This window comes from Mytilus trossulus, chromosome 7 (genome assembly GCF_036588685.1).
Source record: "Mytilus trossulus isolate FHL-02 chromosome 7, PNRI_Mtr1.1.1.hap1, whole genome shotgun sequence".
NCBI lineage: Eukaryota > Metazoa > Mollusca > Bivalvia > Mytilida > Mytilidae > Mytilus > Mytilus trossulus.
The window spans coordinates 6,127,959-6,147,089 of record NC_086379.1 but is presented as its reverse complement, the minus strand read 5'-3'; the positions used below and the strand labels follow the sequence as shown (position 1 = coordinate 6,147,089).

At 33.7% G+C, this 19,131-nt stretch overlaps 2 protein-coding genes across 2 annotated transcripts in view; one reads left to right on the top strand and one right to left on the bottom strand.

The window, feature by feature from the left end:
- The first annotated feature begins 4,960 nt into the window (after positions 1-4,960).
- LOC134724538 (sodium-coupled monocarboxylate transporter 1-like) overlaps positions 4,961-19,131 on the top strand; it is a 32,007-nt gene continuing 17,836 nt past the window's right edge. Inside the window, exon 1 of the mRNA XM_063587627.1 lies at positions 4,961-5,822. Coding sequence (XP_063443697.1) covers positions 5,448-5,822 — 375 coding nt within the window. The 5' untranslated portion in view covers positions 4,961-5,447. The remainder of the gene's footprint in view (positions 5,823-19,131) is intronic.
- Positions 13,544-18,464, bottom strand: LOC134724539 (uncharacterized). Its single transcript, XM_063587628.1, has 2 exons — positions 16,871-18,464; positions 13,544-14,493 (listed from the first exon to the last, which is right to left on the bottom strand). The coding sequence occupies exon 1, from the start codon at positions 18,399-18,401 to the stop codon at positions 16,881-16,883; it is 1,521 nt and encodes a 506-aa protein (XP_063443698.1). The 5' UTR covers positions 18,402-18,464; the 3' UTR covers positions 13,544-14,493; positions 16,871-16,880.

The window sequence follows — 19,131 nt, the reverse complement described above, 5'->3', positions numbered from 1 at the left end:
CAGTGTTTGTCATTAGATGCTGTCTATTATGTTTTCTTTTCGTTACTTGTTTTGATAAGAATTAAGCGGTTGTTTTTTCTGTTTGAATTGTTTATTTGATCATGTCGCTTGTGTTCATATCTGACCTTAACGTATGTGTTTTGAAAACTGTATGTGACATATAAAATAAATAATTTGTTTATTAAAGTGTCACATATTGATTGCAATAAAATAATTCATACACAATATACATACATAATAAAACAACCAATATCCAGCCAAAAACTGACTTACGAGACACTATATATAGTTCTTTCACTAAACAATTCAAAATTTGGTGACTATGAGGAACGCATCTATCCCATCGAATTGGAGATAAAGGATACTACAGATACAGTTAAGTCAGCTTAATATCTTGACTTACATCTAGAAATTGACAATGAGGGTCGGTTGAAGACAAAACTTTACGACAAAAGAGATGATTTCAGCTTTCCAATTGTGAACTTTCCATTTCTAAGTAGCAACATTACAGCAGCACCTGCATATGGGGTATATATCTCTCAATTAATACGATATTCCCGTGCTTGCATTTCCTATCATGATTTTCTTGATAGAGGGTTACTGCTCACAAGGAAGCTATTAAATCAAGAGTTCCAAATGGTGAAGTTGAGATCATCCCTTCGTAAGTTTTACGGACGCCATCACGAGTTGGTTGACCGTTATGGAATAACCGTTTCACAAATGATATCGGATATGTTCCTTACGTCGTAACTACAATTCCCTTCCCTTTCATGAATTTGACCTACCGAATTATACTATTTACCGGATTTGTAATCACATAAGCAACACGACGGGTGCCGCATGTGGAGCAGGATCTGCTTACCTTTCCGGAGCACCTGAGATCACCCCTAGTTTTTGGTGGGGTTCGTGTTGTTTATTCTTTAGTTTTCTATGTTGTGTCATGTGTACTATTGTTTTTCTGTTTGTCTTTTTCATTTTTAGCCATGGCGTTGTCAGTTTGTTTTACATTTATGAGTTTGACTGTCCCTTTGGTATCTTTCGTCCCTCTTTTATACCAAATACATATTTACAAATTAAAATAGCGAAAAAATAAAATATTAAAAATAATATACATATAGTTGCTAACGAATGTCTCATTTGCAATCATACCACATATCCTTATTTTTTGTGAAAGTTATCCTATTTCTAGTACACTACATCAATCATATACATGGTTGGTTGTTAGTTACATCTTTCCACCAAATGATTTATCTATCTTTGCATCTTATGTCAATGTCAAAATTACTTTTTTTCTTTTTTTTTCCTTCTTTTTTCTTTTTTTTTTCATTAGAAAATAAACAGAGCGCAAGTATTTTTTTATTTGATATTTATAAGGACTTAGAAAAATAAGAAGACTTTTAGGCAGCAATCAAAATATCAAGTTGAAGAACAGACTATACAATGAACAAAAGAAAAGGAAAACATCTTTTAAAAGAAAAAAAGATCAAAAGTATCGGTCACCTTCATATTTTTCAAGCTACAAGACGTGCAAAGTTGCCCAAATTTGCATAGAATGTTCATAAAAATAAAACTCTTTTATGCATAAAAAGAAATCTATGAAATAGAATTTTGTAATAAAATATTAGAAGATATGTTTTGCAATATGCTTTAAGAAAATAAAAAGAAAAACAGGTGTCACCAAACTTGTTTTTTTTTCATGTACAAATAAAACATTAAGATTTTCCAATCATGTCTATTTTTATATTTTATACGTTTTCCTCAGTTTTAGTTTGTAACCCGGATTTGTTTTTTCTCTATCGATTTATGAATTTATTTCGAACAGCGGTATACTACTGTTTATAGTCAAATTGAATTAAGTTCTTAATACTAAGTATTGAAGACTTAAAACTATTATGGTCGGCCAGTAGTCTCAACACCACATGTTAAGATAGTGGTGAGATAAATGCGTTACACAGTGTACTAGTAACCTTATATGGGGTCAGTATATTCCATATAAGGATTCGAGCTTGGCTCTCGTCCTGTTTGGAATTACTGAACCCATATATATCCTATAAGGAAACTAGCACTCTATGTACCTAAGACTGTCATACAAGTTAGAGGTAAAGCTAGCTATAAAACTAAGTTTCATTAACCATTGAGGAAATGCCTGTACAAGTCATCAATATGACAGATGTTTTCAATTCGTTTGATGTGTTTGAGCTTTTAATTTTGATATTTGATAACAGACTTCCCGTTTAGAATCTATTCTTGAAGCTCAGTATTTCTGATATTTTGCTTTTTCACGGTAAAACAATTGAGACTAATAAGAAATATTTAATTTTTGAGCTTATCGTTCTGTCGTTATCGTAGCTAATTATTGTGTCACCATAGCTATTTATTGTATCACTGTAGCTATTTATTGTGGCATCGTAGCTATGTATTGTGTCAACGTAGCTATTTATTGTGACACCGTAGCAATTTATTGTGTCACCGTAGATATTTATTGTGTCATCGTAGCTATTCATTGTGTCACCGTAGCTATGTATTGTGGCATCGTAGCTATGTATTGTGGCATCGTAGCTATTTATTGTGGCATCGTAGCTATTTATTGTGGCATCGTAGCTATGTATTGTGGCATCGTAGCTATTTATTGTGGCATCGTAGCTATTTATTGTGGCATCGTAGCTATGTATTGTGGCATCGTAGCTATTTATTGTGTCACGATTGCTATTTATTATGTCACTGTAGCTATTTATTGTGTCACCGTAGATATTTATTGTGTCATCGTAGCTATTCATTGTGTCACCGTAGCTATGTATTGTGGCATCGTAGCTATGTATTGTGGCATCGTAGCTATTTATTGTGGCATCGTAGCTATTTATTGTGGCATCGTAGCTATGTATTGTGGCATCGTAGCTATTTATTGTGGCATCGTAGCTATGTATTGTGGCATCGTAGCTATTTATTGTGGCATCGTAGCTATGTATTGTGTCACCGTAGCTAGTTATTGTGTCACGATTGCTATTTATTATGTCACTGTAGCTATGTAATGTGTCACCGTAGCTATTTATTGTGTCACCATAGCTATTTATTATGTCACTGTAGCTAGTTATTGTGTCACCATAGCTATTTATTGTGTCACCGTAGCTAGTTATTGTGTCACCGTAGCTATTATTGTGGCACCGTAGCTATGTAGTGTGGCACCGTAGCTATTTATTGTGTCACCATAGCTATTTATTGTGTCACAGTAGCTATGTATTGTGTCATCATACCTAGCTATTGTGTCACCGTAGCTATTTATTATGTCACCGTAGCTATTTATTGTGTCACCGTAGCTATGTATTGTGTCACAGTAGCTATTTATTATGTCACCGTAGCTATGTATTGTGTCACAGTAGCTATTTATTACAATACAGCTATATATTAGTACTCATAGCTAAAAAAACAAAACACGCCTGTTTTATATGTGACCTTGGTGGTTGCTTCGAAACGATCGTATAATGTTGAATTGCGTGAAAATCCTTGCAAATAAAAATATTAATTGATGATGTTTTTGTTGGATTTAAGAATCATATATGCAATCATACATTTCTATTCATCATTGTCATAATTAATAACCACACGTTTTGTCACGGAAAATTGCAAGGCTACACAATTAATACGCTTCCGTACAATTCTCCGTAGTAAACAATACAGTTCATTACGGACTACATGCATATTAATGAATTAACTAAGGTATAAGGTCTTAAAAAGTCTTAAAATGAAAAAAAACATTCAATTATGTTTTACCATTCCATTTGAAATTTGTTTTAAATCACTAACTTTCACCGAGCTTCCTTTCATACAATTACCTGATTTTGATTAGCCAAGGCATTCCGAAAGGTATATTATAATATTATATTTTCAAATAAAATGCAATAGCTGCCTTCGTGTTATGATCCATCACAACGTTAAAATAAAACAGAATAGAGAGGACAAAAAGAACTCATTATTTAACACGTATTTTCATGGCACTTGCATTCAAATGAAAAATGAAAAAATGCATTTTTGATTTGTTATTCTATAGGGTTGTACAAATGATGAACATCAGTACATTTTCAATGATATAGCCCATTCACTTTTTCATACAAAATGTGCCTCGTTTAACGCTTTAAACCCCAATAAAACTTTCAATTCTTATATAAATTAACTCGTATTTAATCGGTTTCTCGTGGTGTGTTCAAATGATTTTTTATGATTTTGAAAGAGACGTGCTTGTACTATTCTATATATGTACAAGCTCCTCGTAAATACTTCATAAAGGGAACGAATTTGGTCAATTTTAAGAAAAAGCTTTAAATTTTATCGCTTTTATGACCTTTCTTATAACAAAATGTTTTCGAAAATAAACATATTATTGTGGCTTTATGTACATGAATTAAGGGAAACGAATTGATTATCAAGAGCTATTTATTACTAATGGTCATATATTTACTAGTGAAGTCATAAAGATCGATAAAGACAATATATGAAGTCGGTGTGACCTCAACATTTACTTGTATACCCCTAAGTTGTCAGATAAGATTATCGTAATGATAGAACACTATGTATTTTATATATATAATTTTATTCATTTATGTATTTACTTTATATTCAAAGATTTTAAGCGCTAGATAATTTCGTACATATATAAAAGAGGGGCGAAAGATACCAGAGGAACAGTCGAACTCATAGATTGAAAATAAACGGACAACGCCATGGTTAAAAATGGCTTTAAAAGTACAGGAAATAAAAGCTAATTATTAAACCAATGACACAAATTCTACGTATGTTGCTATCTTTGGGAACAAATAATGATGTCAATGTGTATCATAATATGTCAAATATCTTGTTATAAGTTTTAAATAGTGGCTATTGATTATAAAATACAAAATGCAAAAAAAAGGAATAGCGTCAATTTGGTTTATCTAGCAATTCAAACTGTAATAATCACAAGACCGCAATCAGAACTTATTTCGGAAGTAACCTTTGAAACGATAAACCGACAGTCTTGTCTTGTTTGCATAATTAAATAAGTTATCACAGTTGTGTTTAATATATCATCTGCTTTGTAGAATATCCTTTATCTCTATAGTGTAAATTTTAAAATATCATTTATGGGTCTATATAAGTGAAGTGAAGAGTAGATAAAGATTTACACTTAGTCGATCTGTATATACCTGTCAATATCGGGTTGTTACCTTTACATATGCCATGCTCCAGTGAACTTAGAAGTGTCAAACTTTACATATCAATCTCTTTTTGACAAACAAGGGAAGTACATGTCTTCACTTCAAACAAGCGTCATCAGTAAAGGCCGATAAACATATTTACCGTTAGAAAAAAAACGCAAAAGTTATCATCGTATAAAAAAGACGTAACAACAGAGAACTTTCATTTCTTTGAAAATAACAGAACGAACTACTTGGTAAATTTACAGTAAGTTAATCATGTGGAACAGAACTTATTCTTACAGTTTTGAAAGAGGGGAAACAACTCTCTTTCATGTTGCTGATTATGTTGTTTTTGGACTTACTCTTTTAGTTTCTGCCGGAATCGGACTCTTCTATGCAATTAAAGACAGGAATGTAAATAGCGAGAAAGAGTTTCTGCTGGCGGGACGTAACTTGTCCGTGTTTCCTGTCTCTTTGTCGTTACTCTCCAGCTTCATCTCAGCAATAACACTACTCGGAACACCAGCAGAAATCTACAAGTATAACACAATGTACTGGCTTATATCTATAGGATTTGTAATATCAGCGACGGCCTCAGCTCAGATCTTTATTCCAGTATTCTACAACCTGGGAATCACCAGCGTGTTCGAGGTAAGCGTCATTTTCTTATGTTTACAGTCGCATCTCCATTTCTCTTTTTTCTTTATATTTTTCGATGCCTCCGCGTTTACGATAAGCTCGTTATTGTTATTTTATACTCTCATATACGTTTTTCATATACTCCTAATTTACAACTTTCCTGTCAACAGCGCGTTTGCGCTTGTGTTGATTTTTCCGCATCGGTGCACGATATTTGCAACCTTCATTTTTTTTAATACGGTACATCTGGACAGAGACTATTATAATTTAGTAGAATAGTATAACTATTATATTGGTATAATAGTTTCAGGGTACATACATGTATATAATCAATTATCGTATATTTGTTTTGTGTTAGCGGCCAGATTTCACGGTGGTAAGCTTCAGACATGATTGAATGAATATACATATCGGTATCATATTTCGCTATTCTCTTTTATCAGAGTACATCATCTTAACCAGTAATGGACTTTAAATTAAACTTTTGACATTACTTAAATGAAGCGTTTCTGTAAGTGAGAGAATGCATAGTCCTGGACTTTGGTGGATAGTTTTCTCATTGGCGATCATCACCATTCCATATATTATCCTTATGTAACTTTGTATCGATAAATTCTTACAAAAGATCGATAGCCTTCGTATGAGATCGATACGAGTTTATATCGACATGCAAACGTATATCAGCCGATGATAAACAACATGTAGTTAGAATATGAAAATTATTTTTATATCATAATATAGTGTACAGATAATTTTACAAAATTATACAACCGACCCAGTCTTGCCACATCTTATTTTTATTATATTAATGGTTTGAGGCAAGAACATTTGATCAGATACTTGATTTATCATAAAACTTTTATAACTGGGTTAACTAGTTTATCGAATATATCCCTTAAGGAAGGAAAGAACTTCTATCTTAAGTTCGTGGATTATACCTTATTGTAAACATTATCATTATGGTTGTTCGTGTGATAAAATTATCTAACGGGTATTCATCACGGTAAATGACATAGTGCTGACAAGATAATATATACCAGGTGTATAGTTAATAAGTATACTATGATTAGTTTGGCTGTCTTTATACATAGACATACTAAAGAATCTTTCACACGTCCTTGGCAGTAGTTCGTTGCTGTCCATTATCGGAATGTGGCTCATTGTCGCATCGTGATTCAGAACTTTATGGGGTTAATTCAGTAAAAACTCTCTCATTGACTTTAATGCTAATCTATGTCTTGAATTAATTTATACCTGATTTACCTTTAGAAATTAAAAACTTTCATATATCATTCATGAAAGTACAAATGTACCCCTTTCTTTTGCAACAATAAAAACATTGGGTCATGCGGCATTTTGGGGCATTCACAGGGCCTTGTTTACAAACACTGTAGATTCGCACCTAATTCCTTTACTGACCCCGATTACTTTTCAACCCTGCAATAAAGAAAATTAGTACATTCAGCGTTTATTTGTTTTCAGGGGCGGATTTAGGCGGGGGCGTGGCGGGCGTGCGCCCCCCCTAAAATTTGCCAAGCTTGGGTTGACTTCAACATATTTAAGTATCAGAAGAGACCATTCAATCTTTTTTAACATTCAAAGTTTATATAAAACAGTCAGTTTAACAGAATCAACGCGATTACTAATCAACTGACCTACGCTTTATTAAAGTTCTATAAATAATATCAAAGGAAGGTACGTGTCAAGCGCGGAGATGCGTTTGATGACAAATATAATAGGTTTTAGCAGTTAAAGTAAATACTAATGTTACATTGTATTTGCGGTTTTTATTATCAATTTGTTTAATAAGTTCCAAAACATCCCTTACTCACTTTCACAATTTCACACGGTCAAGAAAACAGTCAGCAGGTGAGATTCTTTTATTAGATCCGTAATGAAAGATAGAAATACTGTTTCAATCGAAAGGTTAGTTTATAGTTTGTATCTCTGTGTCTATATTTTTTTTTTCACTTGCAACCCTAATATTTAGCCGAATTCTGTACCGTATTACTGTATGCTTGGGATCCCAAGAAAATAAATATAACTGCGTATATACATCTCATTCTGATTTTTAGTTGTTTGTTGCGAACACAGTCAAGTCTGGCACGAACTACGTAAATCAAAAAAGTAAAAAACAGATAGTATGAAAGGAGAATTAAAAATCGCTGGTAAAAGTAGAACTTCGTTTGAAAAATATATTGGTCTGGTGAGCAATTGTGACTTGTCTCATCTCACTTTGCGTCCATCTGTCCGCCCGTCTATCTGTAAATTATTGTCCAGTGTGAATTAAGGCGGTTTCAGCTTGAAAATTTAATTCCTCGCTTATTTTAACACACAATAGTTCGAGATATCTACCTTTCACCCCTTTAGAAGAATATTTCAATAATTTTACCAAAAAAACCTCCAAAAATTTTTCGCCTCGCTCAGCTCGGCGAAAATAAAACTTTGCGCCCCCCCTAACTGGAAATCCTGGATCCGCCCCTGGTTTTATTTTATTTTTCAACTCTAGTTTTGATCAATCTATCAAAAAAAAATATTACTGACATCTACAAATCAGAAGAAGATATGACTTGAGTTTTATACAGAAAGCTCCAAGAATGTTGGGTTGATGTTTAGACGAGTTGTATATACGTTATGTACACAGCCATGTATCACCATCATTGATGGCGATCCGATGGATACATCTGTTGTAGGGTTATCACTGACTCAGACGTACTTATGTATATATGTATATATATATCGTATTTGTCTGCCCCACCTACGATAGTATAGGGGCAATATGTTTTCTGGTCTGTGGGTCTGTTCTTCCATTCGTCAGTCCGTCGGTCCGTCCGTTCGATCGTTCGTTTTTCTGTCTGTCCCTCTTCATGTTAAAAATTTGGGTCAAGGTAGTTTAATTGTGATGAAATTAAAGTCCAATCAATTTGAAGCTTAGTACACATGTTCCCTATAATATGATCTTTTTAATTTTACTGCCAAATTCGAGTCTTGAATTAAAAACATTAAAAGCAACGCGGTAAGTGCATGTCCCAATTTCGATACGAAATATGTTATTCAAATGTATACGTAAATGTCCAATAAAAAATAAAGGAGTCGATTTTTTTTAGATAAGATTATACACGTTATGGAATATTTTATTTGAATAGAAGACAGATAAGAGATACAGCGAAATAAATAGAGTGAAAAGCTGACCCCTTTACACCTCAAAGTAATGAATGTGGTTATCCATTTTTTTTTATGCTTGTGCTTTTGGTTATTCTTTACGTACATCAAAGAACTGACATTCTGTTAAAACTCATGCGCAGAATGTGCCTTTCATCAGTGTCTTGGTGCAATCAAGGAGGTTATCTAATATAACCTCCTTGGTGCAATAAAATGCATCGGGTGAAGCGGAAATCTTATCTACTTATGTTTTAGAAACCAAACAGAATTACCCACGAAAAATTGACTTATTGTTTGTTAGCTGAACGTTCAGTTGCAAATATTTTCTGTGTATTCACCACGTGAATAAGTTTACTAAATAATCCAATTGTTTGTACTGCAAGAAGAGCGACAGAACGAATGGTACATATGAATCTCGACAGAAACCGACAACTAAGGGTATGCTTTCTAATGGCGGACAGATATGTTGCAGAACACATATATTTTTGTACGAAGCCCGCACAGAATTGTTTCAAGGGTCTTTATTAATAACGGGTCAGAGAGCATGGATGTGCTTTAAATAAGTATCAAAACCCTTATTTTTACCAGACTTTTCTACGTTTTATCATACATCCCGCAAACCCAAACGTTGTTCCCCTAGGTGGCACGTTCCCCTAGGTGGCAGACGTGTAGGTTCCATAATTGCATACTTCAGTCAACTCTTTGGGTGTTCACGAACGAAAACACCAAAACCGTGACTTAGGCAAACTGAAATATTTAAAATTCAGTTCAAATTTGTACAATTAAAATAGACATTTTCTCTCTTGAAAAAGTTGGAGATTTCTGTCTGCAATACGTTTTTCATCTGCCAGAAAAAATAATCGGATAAATATGAACTTTAATTAGCTGTGTTCATATACTGGGCATCAAACCTCCTGTTTGCGACCATTCCACAGTCCGCGTCCGACAATGACTCACCACAGTTTAATGGAGCAAATATTAATGTAAAATACTAAATTTCTTAATCTTTATTGTATAAAAGATTGATACATATACTCTTAAAATGTACGTATTTTTTAATATGCTAATTACTTTGAAGTGCAGAAAAATAAAACGAAAATTTAAGTGCATTAATGATGCATTATACCGCTTCGGAAAACGAAACGGTTCATAAATTCTTTTTTTTCTTTTCATATGAAATTAAAATTCACAAGCTAACGTTCAAGTGCACCGACTATAGAAACAAAAAAAATTGTTAGATTACTTTTTTCAAAACTTTATTGAAATCTTATTTTGATATAAATTTATATTCAGATAAGGAAATGCAGTACTTGCGTTACAAGACAGCAACCACACGACATGAAAACCAACATATATCTAGAGCTGAACATACATCTTACACATAATGGGGGGGGGGGGGGGGTGTATCAATTTTCAAATGTGTACATCTTCATATTAATTGAAGCCGCCATGCCAAACTTTTAAAGTTGGATGACAAATTCTACTTTTGGTTTCTCTGCACTTGAACAATTACTCTAAGTCTTTATCAACACATGATGTCGGCAATTCAGTCTTTGTCTGTTTTACAGATGTCGTTTAAACATAAATAAGGAAATCTACTAAAACATGAAAATCTTGTAATTAATGAAAGGTTTCATGAAAAAAAAACCCATAAACATTCAAAATTATATCCTGACATAGTGAAAAATTGTAAAGTCATCCAACTGATAGTACAATGTAAGAAGCGTCACTTCTGTCAAGATGAACAATTATTCTTATCCTATCAAAGACGGTTACAAGCTTTCTTTGTCTGTATATTGATGCGAACAGTACCGATAAGTAGCCAGAACAACTAATTGAATTTCTATGTCCAGTTCTAATAAGTAATAAGGAACGTAACTATTAGTTAATTGACGGAAAATAAGTAACTTTATCAATACTACACGAAAATGTTATGTACGTGTAAGTGAATAAATAACTCATATCAATAACAACAGCTGGATACAATGACAGTTTATATATTATGACCTAACATTTTGTTCTACTGACATATTAATTCATAATCAGGTCCTATATCTTATCCTAAAGCGGGTGTTTTAACGACCTCGATCCCACGATAGTCATGATCGCCCGGACGGCCCCTTGTCTACGAAAATTTAAACTAGAACTGAACTTGTGAAGGCCGTACGGTGACCTATAGTTGTTAATGCCTGTGTCATTTTGGTCTTTTGTGGATAGTTGTCTCATTGGCAATCATACCACATCTTATTTTTTATATTGTGTACGTACATTAATTAAATTGAGGCAGTTTAGATCTGGGGATTTCATTTTACGTAATTCTTTTAGTTACGTGTTCGTACAATTTGCTACATGTTCATGTAATTGTCGTAAACATTTAATGGCTCTATTATACTAATTTCGCCAAAGTAAATATCATAATCGATTAAAGTGTGAAAATTGATGTAGAGATTAAAAAAAATAAGAACAGCGTTGTTTAATCAATGCTTTAAAATATAATTTAAAGTCTGCATTTGACGTTCATCAATATACGACATCAAATATATCAGTTCATTATATAAGTGATATGATATTTGCAAGTGCATAAAGTGTATTACGCTTCAGAATTTAGTTAGAATCGTGCATTGATTTATAATCAATCTCAAACCGGTCTTCTTTTACATCGGCTAGCCTACAAAATAACTTTGTACTTTTTTAAAACAACCGTTCGTGTTTGTCTTTTGAAAAAAAAGAATAACAGTTTTACACCGAGCCTACGAATGTAACAAAAAGCCGAAATTTTGAGTAAATTGTCTAAAACTTCATAAAGTATAGTACGTGAAGATTATATTTTTATAACACATTTCAATTGGTCAGGTAACTAAATTATGTTACACAGTCGTTTATGTATTTTTTGTCTTTTTGAGGGGATCAAAACTGTATTGTTTGTCCTGAAAATAACACATGCTCTCGCATCCAGTAAATATATCCTCATCCAAAGCCGATTTCACCTTATCTATTCTTGTGAGAAATAACAATGTGACAAATGTGATCCAATCAAAAATCTTTATTAAAGTTTCAAATGTTGTCATGGTTACCTAAATGATGAGGAAAGATGACTCATTAACGTCCAGTAAAATATTTGAATGACAAGAACCCTACTTTTGCTAGACCGACACATCGAAATGGGAGTAAAGCGTGTCATTCAGAAAGGAACAGCTCGCACGAATGCATATAAGTTATTAACTCTAACCAGAGACACTATATTCTGACTCCATACCAACTGGTCTTTGTCCGTACCCCTAAATGTCGTGTTCTTAGCGGGAATCAGCCAACACTAATTTTCATCGCTAGGGACGGTACCAACTAATGCGTAAAATTAGCCAATTTCAAGGACAATAGCTTCTATAATTGGTGTTTATCACGTCATTACGGGGCGCCGAATGGGACTCTTGTGGTTTTGTACTCAAAATTCAATTTTGTACGGACAAAAGTGACTTTTGTTCAACAAAAATGTGTTCAGTTTAACAAAATTTGAATCATACTACAAATTTGAAATTTTGTCATACAAAATTATCTATCAGCGGACAAAAGTCACTTTTGTCATGACAAAATTCATTTTTGTTACACAGACTTGACTTTTGTTACCTAATTTGAAAATTGAGCGACAAAAGTCAATTTTGTATTTAAATTAGTTTAGTTTGGTTTCTGTGAACTAATTTGCATACAAAATTGACTTTTGTTACACAAAATTGACTTTTGTTACACAAAATTGACTTTTGTTACACAAAATTGACTTTTGTTACACAAAATTGACTTTTGTTACACAAAATTGACTTTTGTTACACAAAATTGACTTTTGTTACACAAAATTGACTTTTGTTACACAAAATTGACTTTTGTGAGACAAAATTGACAAAATTGACTTTTGTCTCAACAAAATTGACAAAATTGAATTTTGTCTCAACAAAATTGACAAAATTAAATTTTGTCTCAACAAAATTAACAAAATTGAATTTTGTCTCAACAAAATTGATTTTTGTATCACGAAAGTCAATTTTGTCTCACGAAAGTCAATTTTGTCATCACAAAAATGAATTTTGTCGTCACAAAATTGACTTTTGTCTCAACAAAATTGACAAAATTGACTTTTGTCTCAACAAAATTAACAAAATTGACTTTTGTCTCAACAAAATTTACAAAATTGAATTTTGTCTCAACAAAAATGACAAAATTGAATTTTGTCTCAACAAAAATGACAAAATTGAATTTTGTCTCACAAAAGTCAATTTTGTCTCACAAAAGTCAATTTTGTCTCACAAAAGTTAATTTTGTTTCACAAAAGTCAATTTTGTCTCACAAAATTGAATCTTACCATACACAATTATATAATTTGGTTCACAAATTTGAATTTTGTGAACGGAGTTACACTTACCTGATAGGTTTACATAATTGGATATTCTCTCCGGTATTTGGTCTTATCTCGCTCAAGCGCTTAGCTGATCTTTTAAAAATCATCTACATCTATATCAGTTAAGCGCTTAGAACCTCAGTTTTCTCCGGCGAAAATCCAGCTGAATTCACCAAAAGAAATTACTGAGGGGAGGAGGTGGGTAGTATATCAGGTAAGTGTAACTCCGTTCACAAAATTCAAATTTGTGAACCAAATTATATAATTTTATATTCACTACGTTACACTTACCTGATAGGTTTACATAATTGGATACATCCAGAGTTCAAAGCAGTACTTTGTTCTGTGGTTGGTAGTAATTTCTTGTTCAATTTATATATATACACTGTACATTTTTAAAACAATAAAATCACTCCTCCTCTTCTCCATTTAAAATTCATCTATTATTTACACTAATACTATAATGAATATTCTGTTTTTCTATCATTCAAACACTTTGTAGTCTATATTCATCATCTAAAATTCCATCGCATCTCGTCGGAAATGAGGATTTCAATATCTATATATTATATACATGAATGTACAATATTTTTTTAATGTTTATTTTTATATATTTTTCTTTCTTTTTTCTTATTCAACGATTAAGATAAAACGCTTGGTTCTAGATTTCTCAAATAGAATTTCGTGAAAGTAGACTCTCTACTCCAGTCTGCTGCTTCCATGATGGATTTCATAGATGAACCATTAAAAAGGGCCCATGAAGGACCAATAGCTCTTGTACTATGCGCCTTGACAGACTTGTTTTTGTCATTATATGCCATTTGGATGGTTTGGACAATCCAATTCGAAATTGTCTGACTAGAGACCGGGTTGTGCGGACTATTTACACTTAAAAACAGTTTACTGTTACTTCTGTCACAATTACGGAAGTTATCCGTCATTTTCAAATAATAAAACAATGACCTTTTCGGATTCAATAATTTGTTGTCCTTAAAACTTGGAACAAATATTTTTGAACCATTATGTCCAGGATGATCCTGCTTTGAAAGGCCTTCTCTAATGAAAAACACACCAGTACTATGTACACTAATATTACCATCTCCTATTCTCAATGCTTGAAGATCACTACAGCGTCTGAAAGTAGTAATAGCAAATAAGAAAATAGTTTTCCAAGTAACATATTTTAAAACACTGTTTTTCATTGGTTCAAATGGACTTTTTTGTAACATGTCTAAAACTTTCAAAAGATCCCATTCCGGTAAAAGTTTAATTTTAGGTGGTCTTGAATTGAATACACCTTTTAAAAGTCTTATTATGTATGGATGTTGGCCTACAGGAATTTTTTCTATAGGCGGTAAGACTGTAGATAACATGGACCTATATCCAGCTATTGTTCTATATTGAAGTCCCTTAGTAAACAGACCTGTCAAAAAATCTGCTACCTCTGTCAAAGAGGCAGTATAGGGATCAATTTCCCTTTCATTACACCAGCTACAGAATTTTGTGAATTTGCCAGAATAATCTTTTTGCGTTCCTGCCCTCCATGAGGCAGACAATAATTGTCTAGTGTCCTTAGAAAAGCCTCTCTTTTTAAAGAGTCTGTTGATAGAGGCCATACAGTTAGATTGAATATTTCTGGATTTGGATGATAAATCCGTGATTCCGGCTGGTGTAAAAGATTGTTTCCGATTGGAATTTTTAAAGGGTAATCTACTAGTAATTTCAACAGGTCTGGGTACCAAGGTCTTCTTGGCCAATGTGGTGCTATTAGAAGAATTTGACACCTGTACTGGGACATGTGTTGTAGAATTTTTGGTATTAGGCATATTGGGGGATATGCATACCCGAACAGATTCTGCCATGGAATTGACAGTGCGTCTAGAGCATAAGCTTGATTGTGAGGAAACCACGTGCAAAAAATCTGAGTTTGTTTGTTGTGGATTGATGCAAACAGATCTATTTTTGGTGACCCTAGCTTTAGGAATATTTTTTGTACTACAGATTTTTCTAGTGTCCATTCTGTGTGTCTTATTTTGTTTCTCGACAATAAATCCGCTAGAATGTTTGCTTTGCCCGCAATGTGGGCTGCTTTCAATTGAATCTGATGATCGATTGCCAAATTCCATAATTCCCAAGTTTTTAGACATAGAATCATTGATTTGGTCCCCCCTTGACGATTGATGTATTGTACCACTGTTGAGTTGTCGCAACGTATTAATACATTTTTCCCCCTCAATTGGGATAAGAAGTGTTTTATCGTTCTTATCACTGCTTCCATTTCTAAGCAGTTGATATGGAGTTTTTTCTCTGATAGATTCCAGGTTCCTTGTGCTATCTGAGTCCCCATGTGACCTCCCCAACCCACTGATGTTGAGGCATCCGTTGTCATAGTGGCATGGGTTTCCCAATGTTTCAATGATCTCCCCTTTTTTATGTTGGTTTGATCTAACCACCATTTTAGATGGCTTCTTAGATGTGCAGTAATTGGGACTTTGAACTCCAGATCCTGAGAAACTGGTTTCCAAAATTTTAACAGATGTATTTGAACAGGTCTCATGTGTAATCTTGCATTGGGAATTATTTCTAAGCAGGATGACATTATCCCTAAAAGGTGAAGAAAATCTCTGGCTATTACTTGATTTTGAAGGATCATTGCCTGGGATGAGGCTATTAATTTTGACGTTCTTTCCTCTGTTGGCAAAACGATCCCCAGATTCAAGAGAAACATTGCCCCTAAGTATGTTATCTGTTGTGATGGATCCAAAGTGGACTTTTTTAAGTTTATTATGAATCCTAGTTCGACAAGGAGATTGAGTACTAATTCTCGATCTAATATTAATTGACTTTTTTCCTGATTCAGAAGGAACCAGTCGTCTAGATAGACAACCAGTCTTATGCCCCTTGACCTTAAATGGGCAGCTACTACTGCCACAATTTTTGTAAAAACTCTTGGGGCTGAGGTTGGACCGAAAGGTAGAGCCTTGAACTGAAGAGCTCTCCCGTTTTTTAGACAAAACCTCAGATATTTCTTGTGTGTTTTGTAAATTGGGACATGTAAATATGCGTCCTTTAAGTCCAGACTGATTCCCCAATCTCCTTGTTTCACCAGATTGAGAACCGTAGAAAGAGAATCCATTTTGAAATGTTGTTTTCGGAGATACTTGTTGAGGGGTTTTAAATTTATTACTGGTCTCATGTCCCCTGTTTTCTTGGGGACAAGAAAAAATGTGCTGTAAAAACCGTTCTCTATTTCGTTCAGAGGTACATATTCTACAGCTTCTTTTTGTACTAACTCTCTTACTTCTGTATCTAAAATATCTAGATCTTTTGCAGATACACAGGTGTATTTTATTCCTGTGTTCTTTGGAATCTCTAAGAATTCCAGTTTGTAACCCTCTTTTATTACAGAAAGCACCCATTGATCGTCTGTTATTTGTTCCCATTTTTTCAGAAAATAAATTAGACGTCCCCCAACAGGTATCTCCGGATGACAAGCCATGATATTGCTTACCTTTAAATAGTCATTTTCTTTGTTGGTTTTTTCCCTGGTTGCCCCATGAGGGACGAAAATTAGTTCCTGCTTTCTCGAACTTATTTTCACTCTTGTCAGGTCTTGAAACAGTGCTAGTTCTTTGAAAAGAACGCTGAGTACTTGGAGTTGATTTAAAACTGTTCTGATTAACATTTTGTTTAACACGTTTTGCTTGCCAATCATTAGAAGCAGTGTTTTTTCTTTTACCTAGAAAAGATGTAGGTTTATTTCCAATATGTAACTCAGGAAGCAATTCCTTAAGTTGTTTGTCTTTTTCTATCCTATCTTTCAAGGTTTGTTCAAACTTGTCACCGAACACTCCACTGCTTGAAAGTGGTAAAGAAATTAAAGAATTTTTAAGTTCCTTTATGTCATTTAACCCAGTATCTTCCATTACTAGTTTTCTTCTAATAAGGTGATGAAATGCACCTGCTCTTGCAACCTGATCAACACTTTTTGTTGACATAGCAAAGATATCACGTACTTGTTGTACTGCCCTATCCATATTCACCTCTTTGTCTAATAATGTTTCTAATAATGTACCTAATGCCTGTTGCATGTAAGACGATGAAACAATACCCATTCTAGCAGCAGCTTGTCCTTGATAAGCCAATTTTTCTACTGATTTTAGAAAAGGTGTATATAAAGTCTTTTTCTTATTAGAAACTGTAAAAGCTTTTTGACCATGTTTTTTAACTAGTAGGTCTGATGTAAAGCTATCTAGACTAGGTATATCTAAATGTTTTTCAGAACTTTCATGAACTGGGAAACACAATTTATATTGCTCATTGTATGCAGTTATCTTTTCTGGTTTTTCACAATGCCATGATCCAGAAAGAATATCAATCTGACTTTTGTCTAAAACAAGGCCAACTGACTTAGAAACTGATTTAGTTTTGGCGTCGTCACCAAATAACTGATTAAGATTGTCAATACCAGAGTCTGTTTCCTCAGTTTCTTGACACTTTAAATATTTACTGAACCTAGCTACAGTATTATGGTTTTCATTGTCACTTCTCATTGAAGTCCCATCTTCTTCATCTGAGAATAACCCAATGTTTAGTCTCTCTGAACGGCCTGGTGCCAGAGACATAACATCTCCATGTAAATTTTCCTCTGCCTCATTATCTGTAGGCAAATTTACATCAGGAGTTTGTGTTTCTTGTAAAGGTCTGCGCGCTCCCGAAGAGCCGCTATCCTGTTGATTACAAGTAGAAACATTTTGTACCTGCTCACCCGAAGTGCCAGGGTTTTGACTAGTTTCCATAAAATTAAATATTTTATCTAACCTTGAATCAAATTGGGCAAACTTGCTTTCCCATTTCTGTTCTAAGGCGTCTAGCTGGTCGTCCTTTTTCTTAGTAGACCTGCTTTTGCTCTTCTTAGAGGAAGACGAAGAACGAGTACGAGCCGCCATCTTTGTCGTTCCGTTCGCGTCAGTTGACAAACTGGGACGTTCCTGCAAAACGTCGTCCTCGCTATTTGAACCGTTCATAGCGACTTCTGCCATAATATTACTTATTTAATACTTCTTAACTCATAAACTAATTATTTCAATGTATTTTCTCAGAGCGAAAACACGACCGGCTGGATTTTCGCCGGAAAGAAGACTGAGGTTCTAAGCGCTTAACTGATATAGATGTAGATGATTTTTAAAAGATCAGCTAAGCGCTTGAGCGAGATAAGACCAAATACCGGAGAGAATATCCAATTATGTAAACCTATCAGGTAAGTGTAACGTAGTGAATATAAAATTGACTTTTGTGATTTAATTTCCATATCAGGTAACAAAAGTCAATTTTGTATGCAAATATGTTTATATTTGCATACCTTTAAGACAAAATTTACTTTTGTCATGACGAATATGAATTTTGTCTACAAAAATGAATTTTGTCATGACAAAAATGAATTTTGTCTACACAAATGAATTTTGTCATCACAAAATTGAAGTTCTCACAAAACAAGTCTGTAGCACATAGTTTTGTAAGACAAAAATGATTTTGTCATGACAGAATTGAATTTTGTACAAAACCACAAGAGTCCCATTCGGCGCCCCGTAGTCATGACATGTGATTATATTTAACATGTTTGCTGACAGATTTATGACAGTCATAAATATATCAATCTTAATTAACACTATATATGATTAATCACACGACAATGGCACACTTACGTTCCCCTTTCCATTCAACTGTTCATATCAAAGTCTCGTACAGACTATTGTAATTATTAATCTGATA

What these genes read in the sequence shown, in the direction of transcription:
- LOC134724539 (XM_063587628.1), bottom strand. Translation starts at nt 18,401, where the DNA reads ATGGCAGAAGTCGCTATGAACGGTTCAAATAGCGAGGACGACGTTTTG.